General features: G+C 48.4%; 1 protein-coding gene across 1 annotated transcript in view; it reads left to right on the top strand.

Moving 5' to 3' along the window:
• Nucleotides 1–14,790, top strand: part of thsd7aa (thrombospondin, type I, domain containing 7Aa) — a 104,150-nt gene that overhangs the window by 82,686 nt on the left and 6,674 nt on the right. Inside the window, exons 16-24 of the mRNA XM_086193286.1 lie at nucleotides 905–1,058; nucleotides 1,493–1,634; nucleotides 1,744–1,859; nucleotides 1,944–2,061; nucleotides 7,726–7,871; nucleotides 8,382–8,556; nucleotides 9,793–9,966; nucleotides 10,156–10,251; nucleotides 12,043–12,125. Coding sequence (XP_086049412.1) covers nucleotides 905–1,058; nucleotides 1,493–1,634; nucleotides 1,744–1,859; nucleotides 1,944–2,061; nucleotides 7,726–7,871; nucleotides 8,382–8,556; nucleotides 9,793–9,966; nucleotides 10,156–10,251; nucleotides 12,043–12,125 — 1,204 coding nt within the window. The remainder of the gene's footprint in view (nucleotides 1–904; nucleotides 1,059–1,492; nucleotides 1,635–1,743; nucleotides 1,860–1,943; nucleotides 2,062–7,725; nucleotides 7,872–8,381; nucleotides 8,557–9,792; nucleotides 9,967–10,155; nucleotides 10,252–12,042; nucleotides 12,126–14,790) is intronic.

The following is a 14,790-nucleotide window of genomic DNA, read 5'->3' on the forward strand; positions in this document are numbered from 1 at the left end:
ACGCAGAGTGATTTCAAACCCCTATGGACAACTGAGGGAAGCGCAGAAATCCGATTCAATTTTCAAAGTCCTTGAAAGATCAACAGGATTCAGGCTCGTGTCTCTAATGAGACCGGCAGTGGACTGCAGAGCCGCACCGCCTGAGTTATGATTGTCGTATATGTTCCAAACTATCACTGGTGGCAGATGAAAACAAGTGTTTTTGAACCCAGCAGACGAGTTTGTGTTCTCTCTCTCCCTCTTAAAGTGTCGACTCTGACTTTGAGGAGATTCCCTTCATGTTGGTCCTCCATCCTCCTCGCACAACTAAAGAGATCTCACTCTCCAACTTTAGCCCGCCCCTTTTCTCCTTCTCATTTCTGCAGTATCCATCATCATCATCATCATCATCACAGGTTTCATGGTTTCCTTCTTTTCAGCCATCTTAGGCCCTTGTAACTTCCTACAGACGAAGACTGTGGTTCCACACACGTCTCCTGGCTCTTCATGTGGTTCTTGAAGAAGCATATTTCCTGTCATATTTCTTTTCCAGACGGTCTGGATCCTCCTCCTCTCCTCCAGTTTTCAGGCGTTCAAGTGTGTAGAGAACCTCTTGATTTTCAGGAGCCTGTCAAAGGGTTGTTTGAAGCAACCGAGTTAGGGTTAACCATGAAGACGCCCTCTCTCAAGGGTTTTCAAGCTCTGAGAGATCTGACAGGCCTTTAGTAAAGCACCTGGTTCCCAGGACATGGCGTCAGTGTCCCTGAGTGACTGACGTCTAATGCTACGACCACTCTCACCCAGGCTGAGGATGAACTGGAGCCTGAATCTGAACTGATTCTTTCACTTTTGGCTTTCTGATCTATAGTTTGGAGGAAAAACTGCTACTCCAACAACAGCACGCTAACTCTGCTTTGTGTCAAAGGTGCATGCTCAACACGATAGATGGCCCGTCTGAGCAGGTGGAGGACTACCTGTGTGACCCTGAGGACATGCCTCTGGGAGCCCGAAACAGCCAGCTGCCCTGCCCTGAGGACTGCGTCTTATCAGACTGGGAGGCCTGGAGCCCATGTCCACTGGTAAGACGTCGTCGACTCCTGATACTCACAAAAGAAGCGGATAGAAACTCTTCTTTCTGTGTGGAACTTTTCCTTCTGCTCCTCCTCTTCTAGTCAGCTACAGTCCGAATGATTGAATAGTTAAAGGGTGAGTTTCATCAGGACACTTCGCTTTGCTCCAGCTGCAAATGTAGGTTTTAGTTTACCACAGGTCTGACGGATCTTTCAGACCAAAAGTGTAATTGATGAAAAACAGTGTCAGTGCAGCTGTTTTTTTAGTTTACAGTCAAACTGGAAAGAGATAGAGAGAGAGATTTCTCTGGCTGTTCACTGGCCCCAGTTCATTAAACTTTATTCAGTTAAAAACCCATCTGCCCAGCCAGTTCCTGTCTCCTACTGGGAGACAGAGAGAGACAGACTCCTCGACCTTTTGTGTTTCCTTCTCTGCTCCTCAGCCATGCAGCAGCAACAGTAGTAGGGAGAGGAGCGCGTCCCCTCGCCGCCAGCCTGGTCAGGAGAAGGAGTGTCCGCCCACCACGGAGACGGAAGCCTGCAAACTCAACAGCAACTGCTTCCACTACTCCTACAACATCACTGGTGAGCCTGAAGCAACGCATCAATTCACTGAGAGGGACTCAGGCTGACAGCTGAGTCCCGGTGGCCGAGTCTGACTCCAGGAACTGCGTTCCAACCTTCTTCCCTGCAGACTGGAGTACTTGTCAACTGAGTGACAGAGCTGTGTGTGGACACGGCATCAAAACCCGCATGCTGGACTGTGTTCGCAGCGACGGCAAATCTGTGGACCTCAAGTTCTGTAAAGAGGTGAGTTTGAGTCACCTGCTGCTGTCAAAGCCCCTTTAACCAAGCAGACAGAGTGAGTAGAAACCCGGCCGTCATCTCTTTCAGCTGGGTCTGGAGAGGAAGTGGCAGATGAATGCTTCCTGCGTCGTGGAGTGCCCTGTCAATTGCCAGCTGTCTGACTGGTCGGCGTGGTCAGAGTGCAGCCACACGTGTGGCCTCAAAGGTATGTAACTGATCATGCAGTGGCATTCATGAGCGGTTCATTAAGAACAAATCTTATAACAAACTGAACTGAATCACTTCCTGAAACTATTGGTTCCTGCCTCACTCCAGCTGAGCGGAGCGAATGAAGATTCCCTCCCCGAGTGAGTGCATCCCCTGAGCTAAAGGCTAACATGTAGCAGCCGCTAGCTGCAGATATGAGGTTCAAACACCATTAAGGCTGGTAGAAGTGATGCAGGAGTAGAATATAACTTCTCTATCAGCACACAAACATGCAACATGAATGAAAGGTACAGTTACACTGCTAGTCTGGCCTGTGATGAGAGTGGAGCGACCCGGAAACACTGCAGGGTCAGAGAGTCATCGCTTTCCAAACGTTCTTCAGAGAACCTGAGTCCTGAGTCATATTCGGTGGCTGAACTGCTGGAGCCAGGCTCAGCAGGTCCAAGAACAATGCTGAACTGCTCATCAGCTAAAACATTGCAAATCAAGCGTTCATCTCTGACATCCAGTGAGGAAGTTTTGAAATGTCAGTGTTTAATAACCTGACATGTTGGTCAAGGCGTGTCGCTTCTGAGACCGGGGTCATCATAAGCTGACTTTCACTCCAGTAAGTCAGTGCTCTGGGCATTGAACGGTTCAGGGGACAATTGTTTTGAACAAATCTTTTTGTATTGAACTGATTCTATTGATTCGGGACACCGATACGAATGGTTTTACCAATCACTACCAGGACTTCCACGCTGACTGACTAAAACCACCTGGAGACAAACTCGCTGCACAAGCAAAGAATGGAAGAGCAGCTTGTTACATTGTTGACTCTGGCACGACAAGATTCAACACACGAACCTCACACATGGTGAGGGAGCAAAACCAAGACAATAAACCTATAGAAATTTACTGTTTTAGCATTTGAGTGTGTAGGCGTTTTGTGATATACAACAAATTTAAGCCCCAGACACAGGAGTTATTTTTATTTCTGTATCAATATCACTAAATCGTTTGTTTCCCTTCACCTCAATGGGGCTCCAGAGTGCCTCTTCTATCTTCGTTATGCGGTCATAACCGTGTTGTGTTACATTTGTACATTTCCACTGCAGTTGAACAGAGGGTTGAGTTTGTGCCTCTGATGCTGGTTTGATAGCCCCCAACTGAGAAAGGGATAATCATGTCCTCACCTGTAAGTCCACAGGATCAGGTCATTGATTGGTGGGCCATTCGGAGGTTGTGCTGCGAGGCTCTGGGAGAACCCCCGACTCCACTAGTCTGTGAGAAGAGCAGCAATAAGAGCCAACAGCAGATGTAACCCAGTACGGGCTTTAGCTGTTGTCGTAGCCTTAATCTGTCCCCAGGCGAGAGGGATTTTCCTCCGTGTGGAGAAGCAGCGGCCAGACCTCCTCGCTTTACTTCCCATGGTCTTTTCGTCTCTGGGCTGGCAGTCGGGACATACATCCCTGGAGGAGCTCACTTCTGATCTTGAGCCAGGAATACCAATGAGCTGGATTGGTTAGGAACATACCTGGAAGCAGAAAGGTGCTGCTATCAATCAGGCGGGGCTGTTTTCCTGGCTGTGTAGATAACCACAGCACTGTGTTGTCCAGCCAAATACTGACAGTGACAGCTGGCATGCAACACCTGCCGCTAAGATATGCGGCTGCCTGCAGGGAGAGTGCTGGGGCAGGAGAGCTGCAGCGTCTGTGGGCATCAGCTGACAGCGTCTGTGGGCATCAGCTGACAGTGTCTGTGGGCATCAGCTGACAGCGTCTCCGGGCATCAGCTGACAGCATCTCCCAGTAACCAGTGAACAAGACAATACTGATTCAGTCGTGCCTCTGGTTAGAAATGTAGATCCAGCTGGGCAATGAGCAGGGGGGGAGTGGCATGTCCATCCAAACAAAAGCGCATCTGGGAGGATGCTGAGGGAAAGTGACGACGCCCAAAAAGACAGGGATAGTTTGCATGTGTCCCCAACTGACAGCACCACTGTGTCCAGTGACATCTGGAGCTGGTGTCTCCTCATAAGCCTCCCCAGGATGATGAAGCCCAGCAAACTACAACCTGAAGTCGAAACACCTGTTTCACCAGGCTTCCACTCGCAGGCTGTTTGGTGGCCCTCCGTGAGCTCACGCTACAGCTGCGTTTGCTTCAGTAAACCACAAGGTGGCAGCAGAACCAGACCATTGTTACACTCCTGAGACTCTGATTTAGAAATAATTCTAATTGACTTAAAGTTGAGAAAGAGATTCCTCCGACCCGTCCTCGTGGATTTCTTTATTCATGTGTTTGTTTTATCCAGTCTCCAAAAATAGGACAAATACGGCTATTCTAATCTTGCAATTAATTGTGATTAATCACATGACTTCATTGTGATTAACTCAAATATTAATTTCAAGTAATGAATTAAACTCATCCTGTATCACGGAGGGTAAAAATACTAACAAGTACAGCATAAATACTTCATGAGAAAAACTGTTATATTGTTTGAATGGTCATAAAACGTACATTATTACAGGAAATGATCAGTTTACATCCCAGGTGTCCAACTGGTCCAGTACAGCGCCGTGTGGCTGCTGGTTCTCAGTCCACCTGAACAAAAGCAACACCTGAATCTACTTAAATCAATCAAGCTGTGTCCTCACAGCTCATTGGTTGGATCAGGTGTTGCTTTTGCTTGGTTGGAATGAGAACCAGCAGCCACACGGCGCTGTACTGGACCAGTTTGGACACCTCTGATTTATAAAATTTAAAAAGATTCATAAATGTGAATGTAATTTAAGAAGGAAGAAAAATACTGGCTAAAGATGTGAATTTTCTTATACATGATATTATTTGCCGTGATTGGCTTACTTTTCTTGGGTCGTCCTCAGACGAGCCCTCCATTGTCTCTCCTGGTCATCTGGGTTCTCTGTCCGGCCAGCTCAACGTTGCGTTGCGCGCCTGCGTCTTTCTTGAGTTCATCCATGTATGTTAATGTTGGACAGCCTCCTGACCGGCGCCCGTGTGTTGGTTCCCATGGAAAAATTAAATTTGCCAGCTGGCAGTTCTTGATGTCTTTGACAATGTCCTGCTTGTCTCATTGTCCTGGCTGCTATTTCCTCGCTCACCCTTGGTGTTCCCTCCTACAGTCTTGTTGGATGCATGTTCACTCTTGCTGATGTAAAGTGCTGTACGCAACATCCTGGTGTAGCACCTTCTAGAGACTTCTGTAGGGTTGTTTTCAGGGATTCGCTGCAGTATAGAAGAACAGACTCTACCGTTGCATAGAAGAAGCTGAGCTTTATTTTTCTGGGGAGGTTGGCGTTCCACACACTGGCCATGCCGTTCAGGGCTCGCCATGCAAGTGCTTTCCCCCCCTTTTCCACTGACTGGTACAAGCTTGGGCCGGTTCACTTTTTTGCTTTTCCATTACTAAAATGTGGTACCTGGTACCTGGTCCATGATAGACAACAATGGCCCGAGTCCAGGTACTTGAAGTCCTTGACCTCCTTCATAGCAGTGCCTCCTGTTGTGAGAGGTGGATGTTCCAGTGGGATGATATTGGGGTTAACCTCAGTTTTCTTGGCTTTTAGCTGAAGGCCAACCTTGGCAAACTCTGACTCCACTCGGTTCAGGAGCTCCTGTGCAGTTGGGAGGGACATCGTAGGCCTTAAGGGTTTTCATCATCACGCCTCTGTGGATCGAGTCAAATGCCTTTTTTCAAATCAAGGAAGCACAGTACAGCAGTTGGGTCAATTAGTCTCCTTAGGGCCAAGATCTGAGCCGCGGCAATTCTCCCTTCTCAAAGACCATTTTGGTTCTCCGTCAGATGAGGATCAGTGGTGTAATGCAACCAGTTTAGTATCATCCGACTGTATGTCTCTCCCTGTCAGGCTGATGCCTCGATAGATGTTTGGTTTTGAGAAGTCTCCAGCTTTAGGTATCGGGATGATATTGGAGAGAAACCACAGTTCAGGCTGCTCCTTGTGAAGTAGAGCAAGGTTGCAAAACTGGAGGATGAGGTCTTCCACAGGGTTCCCACGCATCCTGGAAAACCTGGAAAATGATTGACCAATTTTCCAGTCATGGAAAACATATGGAAAATGATTGACCAATTTTCCAGTCATGGAAAACATATGGAAAATGAGAAGAAAGGACAAATGTCCTGGAAATGGTAAATATTTCTATTATTTTATTTATCCTCCCCCTGCCTTGTGAACGAATGCTAATGAGTTAAACGTTGTGCGCATGCATGTCTGTCGTCACCTTTTTCTGGGCACAGCGCTTCTCTGCTTCCAGCCGGTGCAGCGCCCATGTGACGCTACCAGCCAATCAAATTTGCATTTCAGCTCAGAGGGGTTCTGCAACCCAGTGTTTCCAGTTCATTTTGTCACCAGATTTAATGACTTTTAAGACGGCGTTAAGGTTTTAGTGCCTAGAGACAAAACCAGCGACTTTTAAGTTGAAAAGTGTCGCTGGTGTCTGCGAGTGTGAGGTTGTTCTCTCCCGCGGCCACAGCCTCCTCTCTGCTCTAGATTATAGCCATGGACTGAACATCAAATGTATGAGTAACAAACATGGAAACAATCTGGTAAATGCAAGTTGCAACTGTAGAAAAGAACACTTCCAAACTATGAGGGGGACAGAGAAATGTAGTCGCGTACTGTATGATGGAATAACTGGTCTCTGTAGCCGCTGAAAATGTCCTGGAAAATAATTCCAGGGAAAGAGTGGGAACCCTGCTTCCAGATGTCAGTTCTTTAAGACCTCTGGGGGAGTGCCATCCAGCCCAGCACTTCTGGCCTCTTCCAGGGTGGTTTTTGCCCTGACAAGCTCACTGGCCGTGAAGGGACCATCATCAGCGCTGAGGTTCTGGAGGAGTGATGGCCTGTCTTCCTCTCCTCCATCTGCTGCTGTGCCCAGCAGCCTTTGGAAGTGATTAAGCCAGGTTGCCACCCTTCCTCTGGGCTGCGTCCCTCAACCTGTCCCTCCTTGGTCCTCTTCCGTCCCGTCATCTCATCGATGATCTCCAGGCCTCCTTATACTGCTTCTCACCCTGCGCTGCCTCCACTCTTCACACCTTCTCCATCAGTGCCTTCCCTGTGATGTCATCAGTAGAGAGGAGAAACTGTTTGGCTTCCTTCAGTGCTGCGCGTCTCCCTGGCTGTCTCGTGCAAAATTGCAGCATGCCTCCTCCACCCTATTCTTTGATCTCTGGGTGCTGAGACCACAGGGAGGTTCTGGCTCTTTCACTGGTCACACACACATGTGTTTGCTGCAACGAATCTGCTGTACTCGATGTCAGGCTTCGCTCCCACAGGCTTACTGCTTCAGAGGAAGATTGGGCTCCTCATTGAAATACAATAGAATTGTACAGAATTTTGTGTATAATAAAAAGAAAGAGAAAACATCAGTCAAATTGTCATTTTCTCTTATTTCTTAAAGCAGAAAATTGTTACGCTTGTGATTGTTCCCAGTGGTGAAAGTAGAACTGGTGCAGACTGAAGTCAGCTGGGTTACGGAGTGGAACATCGCATCCAGTTTAACATGATGCTGGCAGGTTGATTCTGCACGAGGCTGGGCTGCGGTGACTCGGCTGTGACTGGAGAGGTGATCGCAGCTCCAGTTCACTCTGACTGTCAACATTACGATGAATAAAACGCTCTCCTTCCTGTCCTGCATCCTGCAGGTAAGCTGTGGAGGAGACGCACGGTGGTGCAGGCCCCCCAGGGTGATGGCAGGCCGTGCCCGTCCCAGGTGGAGCAGTGGAAGGCCTGTCTGGTGAAGCCCTGCTACAGCTGGAGATACAGCGCCTGGTCCAAGTGCAGGTCTGAGGTCAGTCAGCCACAGAGCTCAATCTCTCTCTTTGTCTCTCCCCTCTCCCTCTCTCTCTCTCCCTCTCCTGCCCCCCCCCCCCCGCCACGCACACCTGAGCTGAGCCGATGCAGACATCTTCCCTAATCAGAGTCTACAGTTCCTAACTCGGTGTGGTGTGTTCAGCTCCAGTGAAGGTCCACTGGTTCTCGTGTCTTGTGTCATGTTCTTGGTCTCGGTGGTTCTACCACTGGCACCAACACTGATATTTTCAGTGCTCAGACACTTAAAAAAGACAGAGATTTGATTCTTCTTGTTAAAATGTACTCAGCAACAGTGGAAACAGTTTTCCCTTGGTTCCAGTTCTGTTCAGTTGAGGGTGAGGAGAGTCTCGGCACTCTGGTGCAGGTCCAGTTGGCAGCCTGGTCGCCTGCTGCTCATTTTATCTACAGAATAATGTGATACCTGATCATGGAAGTTGTATTGTAACGTGTCTTGGTGGTGGGGGTTTGTGCTCTGGTCTGCCTGCAGGGGGCGATTTGTGGAGAAGGCGTGCGTTTTCGGAACGTGTCATGCTTCGTGTCCGACGGTTCCAATCTGCAGGAAGGAAACCAGGTGGATGATGAGCTGTGTGGAGATGTGGAGCCTTCGGTGGACGGAGATTCACACATTGTCCTGCAGGAATCCTGCACTGTCCCCTGTCCAGGTGAGACCACCAGAGGCTCCAACCCGGCGAGCGCCGCCCTGCTGCCTTTAGATCAGACAGCTTCATTACTGCACAGTTTACTGTGATTACAAGACCACATACAGAGTACTTTTATTACCCTCACTAACAAAGAACCTTCACAGACACTTGAGAGTGAAGATCCCTCCACCCTCGCCTCCACCAAAACCACATCAAAATCGTCAAGACTGCTGTGATTTCAGCTCTATTTATATATCAAACAGAAGTTGAATGTGGAACATACTGTACATACATGTAGGAACAATAACAGACAAGTGGATGAACCCCCCACACACTCGCACACGTGTGCAGGTTCTGATGGCTGTTAAAGCTCTCGGCTCTGAGTGGGCTTGATTAAAGGAGCCACTCGAGGGTCAGCATGCGCCCCACAATGCAGCGCTCTGATTAACAGGTGGGTGGAGGGAGGATGAGGAGGGTGAAACTTCGCCCGCATGTTTGTGGCGTTCAGGGTTGTTGTTGCTCTATCAAAGCCTCTGTGAAAGCTGCTGAAATCAAGTATTTGTTGTCTGTACTTGTAGTGTTCTTAGCAGCTGTAGTGTGTATTTATTGAAGTGTGTGTGGAGATGTGTGTGCCTACGCTGACTCCTCCATGCTGGTGGAGAGTGGGCGTCAACAGCCCTCAAGTAAATTGGCTGAGTGGGCCCACAAGGTCAAAGAGGACCCAGACTCAGCTGGTTCCCACTCAAGCTTTTGTCAAATAAAAGCACACATGCTTCTCCTTCGTTGTTCTTCATCACGGGTTCCTCATCATCAAAGTCGTCATGATTAATTCAGAGAATAGAAATGTGCTGACATCAGCTGTACGGCTAGAAAGCAGCAGTCTGACCTATTCAACGGAGCCGCTTGGCTTTGCTGAGAAGGTGATGATGAGGGTGGTCATGGACAAAAAGAGAAAAAAGGCTTTTAGGGACAAAACATCTCAATTCTCTGTGGGCAGTCACATGGTGTCCCACAGCCAATGAGAGAAGCCGATTCCCTGAATGAAGTGATGAGACATCTTCACACAATACCAGATAGTTTAGAAAACAACCCTTGTATTGGTGGAGGGTGTTGGTGACTAACTGACTGAATGTTGAATGTTCCAGTTCTCTTGGACTCGCACGTTCAAACGTATCAGTAGACTGGATTCACATGGACAGGTCAGGAACCGGCACTCCACACTTCTCAGTGTCAAAAGCTTCTGTTTCTGTTACGCAGGCGAGTGCTACTTGACGGACTGGACCACCTGGAGTCCGTGCCAGCTAAACTGTGTCAGTGGGGATGATCTGGGTTTTGGGTCGGTCCAGGTCAGGTCACGAGCTGTTTTGGCCCAAGATCCAGAGAATCTTCTGCAATGTCCAGAGCAGGAGCTGGAGGCGCGGCCATGTACAGGTCAGTGAGGTCCGAGTCCTGCAGGAGGCTCAGAGGGTATCTGGGTCTACATATACGGTATTGCAAGAAATCTGGATAGAAAGATTCATTTTTACATGATACACACGCACTCGTCACATCAGGAGGTAACTGGATCATGTAGCGGGTTCTGATCAGGTCCTTGAACTCACGCTGGTGCTCTTCCTGCAGAGGGCCAGTGTTTTGAATACAAGTGGAGCACCGGGCCATGGAGAGGCTCGTCCCGCCCCGTCTGGTGTCAACGTTCCGATGGGATCAACGTCACAGGTACAGTAGAGTTGCAATCAGAAGAGCCAGGAGCTTAAATATGAGAAAAAGATGAACATGTCACACACTGTAAATTAGATTTCTGAATATCAATGGATTCCCTACATGAGGGAAACGTGTTATATTGGGTTTGAAACTGGGGCAGCACGCTGGAGCAGTGGTCCTCACTGTGGCCCCCAGTCAGAGGGTTGTGGGTGGAGCCCCGGCTGGAGCAAGAAGGTTGTGGGTGGAGCCCCGGCTGCAGCACGGGGTCTTTCTGGGTGAGTCTCCATGTTCTCCCTGTTCCTGCTGGGTTCTCTCTGGTACTCCAGCTTCCTCCACATTCCAAAGACATCAAGAGGGACCAGGTTAATCCAGACTCTAAATTGACCGTAGGCGTGGCTGGGAGAGCCAATGGTTGTCTGTCTCTATGTGTTGGCCCTGCCATGGACTGGTGACCTGTCCAGGGGGAAGGCTGCTGGGATAGGCTCCACCCCCACCACCCTGAACAGGATAAGAGGGAGAAGATGGAGGGATGATGGATGGATGGATGGATGATGGATGGAGGGATGGATGGATGGATGTGTTGAAGCTGTCCTAAGGAAGCGTTACAGGAACATCTGGAGGGAGCGTACAGCGTGTTGATGTGTGTCAGGGTGGAGGGGAGGGCGGCTCATCAATCTCCTGGAAAAATTCTGGATTGTCACGTTTACACAGAGAATTTCAGTCTGAATCAGGACTTCATGACGTTCATGAGATCTTTGATGTAAATGATTTTCTAAGCTGCCACGGCCCGGGTGCATGCATATCAGTGAGTTCTGGCGATGTGTGTGGTGTGGCGATTACGTGGACAAGGTTACTGAGACGGGCTCCTTCACAGTATCAGAATCCCACTCAGCTCTCGAAGCATTTCTTCAAACTATAAGCTGATGAGCCTTTAATCTGCAGCGGTGGCAGGTTTAATCCCATTGTCCAGAACACGTCAGCATAAACTCAGCAACAATAGCACCACTTGTCAGCCGGCGTGAGGGTCTGTTGCCCCTGGTGGAGGCCGGGGCGGAGCCAGGTGAGCCAGCACCTCCTGGCTGTGGGTGGAGGTGATCAATGAACGGCAGCGCACCGTACCCCAGATGGGCTTCCTGTCTGCTGCTGCTCTGATTGGCACGCTCGCAGTGTGTTCCAGCTCTCACACTCTCACCAGCAGAGATGCTGCCCTCATGAATATTCATACCTTAAGCGTGCCACCTCATGAATATTCATGAAGCTCTCACACTGTTGATACGGTACTTTCAAGACGGCTGTTTTGTCTGAATGTCTGTTGGTGGGATCAATGTCAGTTTACTGTCTGTACACGTGATCCAGCATATCGGATCCACGGTGGGAGAACCCCCCCTCAGCACTGTCTGCAGCCCCGGATGAACCTGATCACCAGGCCACCGGGTGGTCGTTCCCACCCTGCTATTTACACAATTGAATCCAGTCGAGTGAATTCAATGAAAAAGATTGTCTGTTTCACCCCTCTTGTATGTTGTTGATGAGTGTTGATTGACTCACTTTGCCTCCAGGAACTTCCTCCAACGTCTTTCAGAGACTCCGTCCCGCGGTGTCTTCTGTCTTTTCAAACTGTCCTCATCTCAAACGTGAAGCAGGCGCGGTGTGAATGGTGCCGCCTCTGTAGATCCTGGTTTGGTAGTGTTGTTGTTCACTGACTGGGAGGGAAGGTCATGACGCTGTTCCATATCTCACAGTCATCGAAACACCAGCAGCAACACCAGCCCTTTGACCTTTGACCTCATGGCCTTTGTTTTGCAGGTGGATGTCCAGCAACAGTCAAACCGATGGCTGACCGATCCTGTGACCCCCCCTGCACCAAGCCACGTTCTCTGTGCACAGAGGTGAGTCTGACATCTGAAGGGTTTGTTCACTGGAGTTTGTCAGTAGATCCAGTAGATCTAGTAGATCTACTAAATCTAATGTTGCCTCAAATATGTTGAGGTGGATTTTGGAGTCTCTGGTGTCTTGGCATCTCTGGGTGTCTCATGAAGTGTTGGAACCAGGATTTAGAGGGTAGAGAGAGTTATCGTCCCTGGTCACGTATTCACACGAACGCCCACATTCAGAGTGTTCACATCAGGTCAGGCTGGAACCAACCTGCTATGCAGACTTTAGCAGCTTTTGCATGTTTTTGTTCGGACTTCGCTAATGCTAATGTAGCTAATCTTCTGATGTTGGTTGGCGTTAGCCTTTGGGTAACATTACCTTTAGAGATAAGTGTTACATCACAGGGTTACTACCTTTACACTGTAATTTGTTACGTTACAGCGTGACCCTCTGTGAAAGGGAACGTGTTTGAGCACTTGTGAGCTGCCACAAATGAAAAGGCCTTGGAAATCATGTGCAACGCATGGATTGTACCGTCCAGTGAGCACATAGCTTAGCCAACACTCGATGCAAGATCCCTTTTAATGATCATGGTTGATAAAGCTAACATGAGACCCCCTGCAGGATGGCACTAGCATCTCGTCCACCACGTTACCATACAGCTACAAGCTCATTACTTTTCCTTGGAGCATCAACTTGACACTTCGTTTCTGCTTAGCTCTGTGAACACCAGCCATCAGGAGTCTGTAAGACTGTTAAAATACACTGGAAGTCCATTCAGACATCAGTCTCCACCTCCTATATTGCTGTCATGGAGACGTGATTAGCTGCTGACTGACTCTTAGCAACAAACGTATTTTACAGTTCACCATAAGGTTCCTGTCCCTTTTGGACCAGTGAACGTAGTCTCGTTTGCCATGTGTGGGATGCTTGTCCACTGCCACAAACCTGCCACTGACCTCAGAGCAGGTAAAGACACTCAAGGAACTTAATTGGCACATTTGCTTCATGACAAAAATCAAGCAAATGTGCAAAAGGGTGACTGAACTTTGGAATACTTGAACTGCAAAACCGATGTCCTTCCTTCATTCCTGGGGGTCAGGAAGCAGCAGCGTTCATGGACACTGACCTGGGACTGCAGTAAAGGTAGTAGGACATTCCTGCTACCTTCTTGAGTCCAATTAAGTTTCTATTTGAAAGGTCAGGGTCAGAGGGTAAGTGGATTATTTAGGTAGAGGCCATTTCCATGCTTGCTAGAGCCACAGATGATTGGATGTGCTCCACACCGCTGATACGTGTTAGAACAGGCAGCCTATCGGTGATTCATGAAAAAATGTTCCATTGACATCCAGGTCTTGTTTGAGGATGAAGGTTTACTGTGCACATATTTGCCTCAGGGTTCTTTACACTCCAGAGCAGAAGATGAATTGTGTGTGCTTAAGCACTCGGGTGTGAGTCAGAGACATGGAAGCTGGGAGGAAGCTGGAGCTGTGAGGGGGGGAGGAGTGACTTTACTCCCCGTACGTGTGGATACTGGAGCAGCCCCCCATCTATTTATATGTGTGTGTGTATATATATATGTGTGTGTGTATATATATATGTGTGTGTGTATATATATATATATATACACACACACACACGTATATATACATATATACACACATACATATATATGTGTGTGTGTATATATGTATATATACGTGTGTGTGTATATATGTATGTATACGTGTGTGTGTATATATATATGTGTGTGTGTATATATATATATACACACACACACGTATATATACATATATACACACACATATATATGTATGTGTGTATATATGTATATATACGTGTGTGTGTGTATATGTATGTATACGTGTGTGTGTATATATATATGTGTGTGTGTATATATATATATATACACACCGTGTGCCGACTGTATGATTTCCCCACCAGCCTGTAAACGGCGTCATACATGGTGTCACAGTTTTATGGTGATAGGACCACTGGGGCCAGTATGGTGCTGGTACCAGAGGAATGCTTGAGCTGTTGAACCTACCAGGATCCAGGATCTAGGTCTTCACAAACCACAACCAACCCAAACACGGTATGTGTAGTTTATTGAGGAAAACCAGGCCTGATGTGACCTGGTTCTGAAGCAGCCTGAACACAGGTCCGATACACTGGGACTCTATCTGATTAATCTGGACCCAGACCAAGACAGAACTTGGGCTCTATTCTTGTCTGCTGACCACTCAGGTGCTAATTGTTCCAGGATTTCTGGGATAGAACCAGAGACCCTGGAAGCAGACCCGCGGTGCACCAGCTCAGCCATGCGGACTCACAAGGACCAGTAGAACCCTGAGGAGCTCAAATAAACTGAGGCGTTGTTGAAAGTAGTGCAGCTCATCACACCAAAGCAGGAGCACCGTCTGCAAATACTGCACACTAGAGTCCAAAGATCAGGACAAGAATTCATGATCCTGGTGGTGGGGGTTGGTCCGACTCAGCTAATCCACCTCAGAGCCCCCAGAACTCCAGAACCTCCAGACCTCCAGAACCCCTGGCTCAAGTTGAGTGCTGCTTTGAACTTCATGGGTCTATATGATGTTGTTGTCACACACAACATCATCAGCACACAGTCAGGTGAGCTCCATTCCAATTCTCAGATTAGTCAGTGACCTCTGACCT

The sequence above is a fragment of the Aulostomus chinensis genome, chromosome 22, assembly GCF_037954235.1.
Source record: "Aulostomus chinensis isolate RoL2024-O1b breed Wild chromosome 22, RoL_Achi_v1.0, whole genome shotgun sequence".
In the NCBI taxonomy this organism is placed as follows: domain Eukaryota; kingdom Metazoa; phylum Chordata; class Actinopteri; order Syngnathiformes; family Aulostomidae; genus Aulostomus; species Aulostomus chinensis.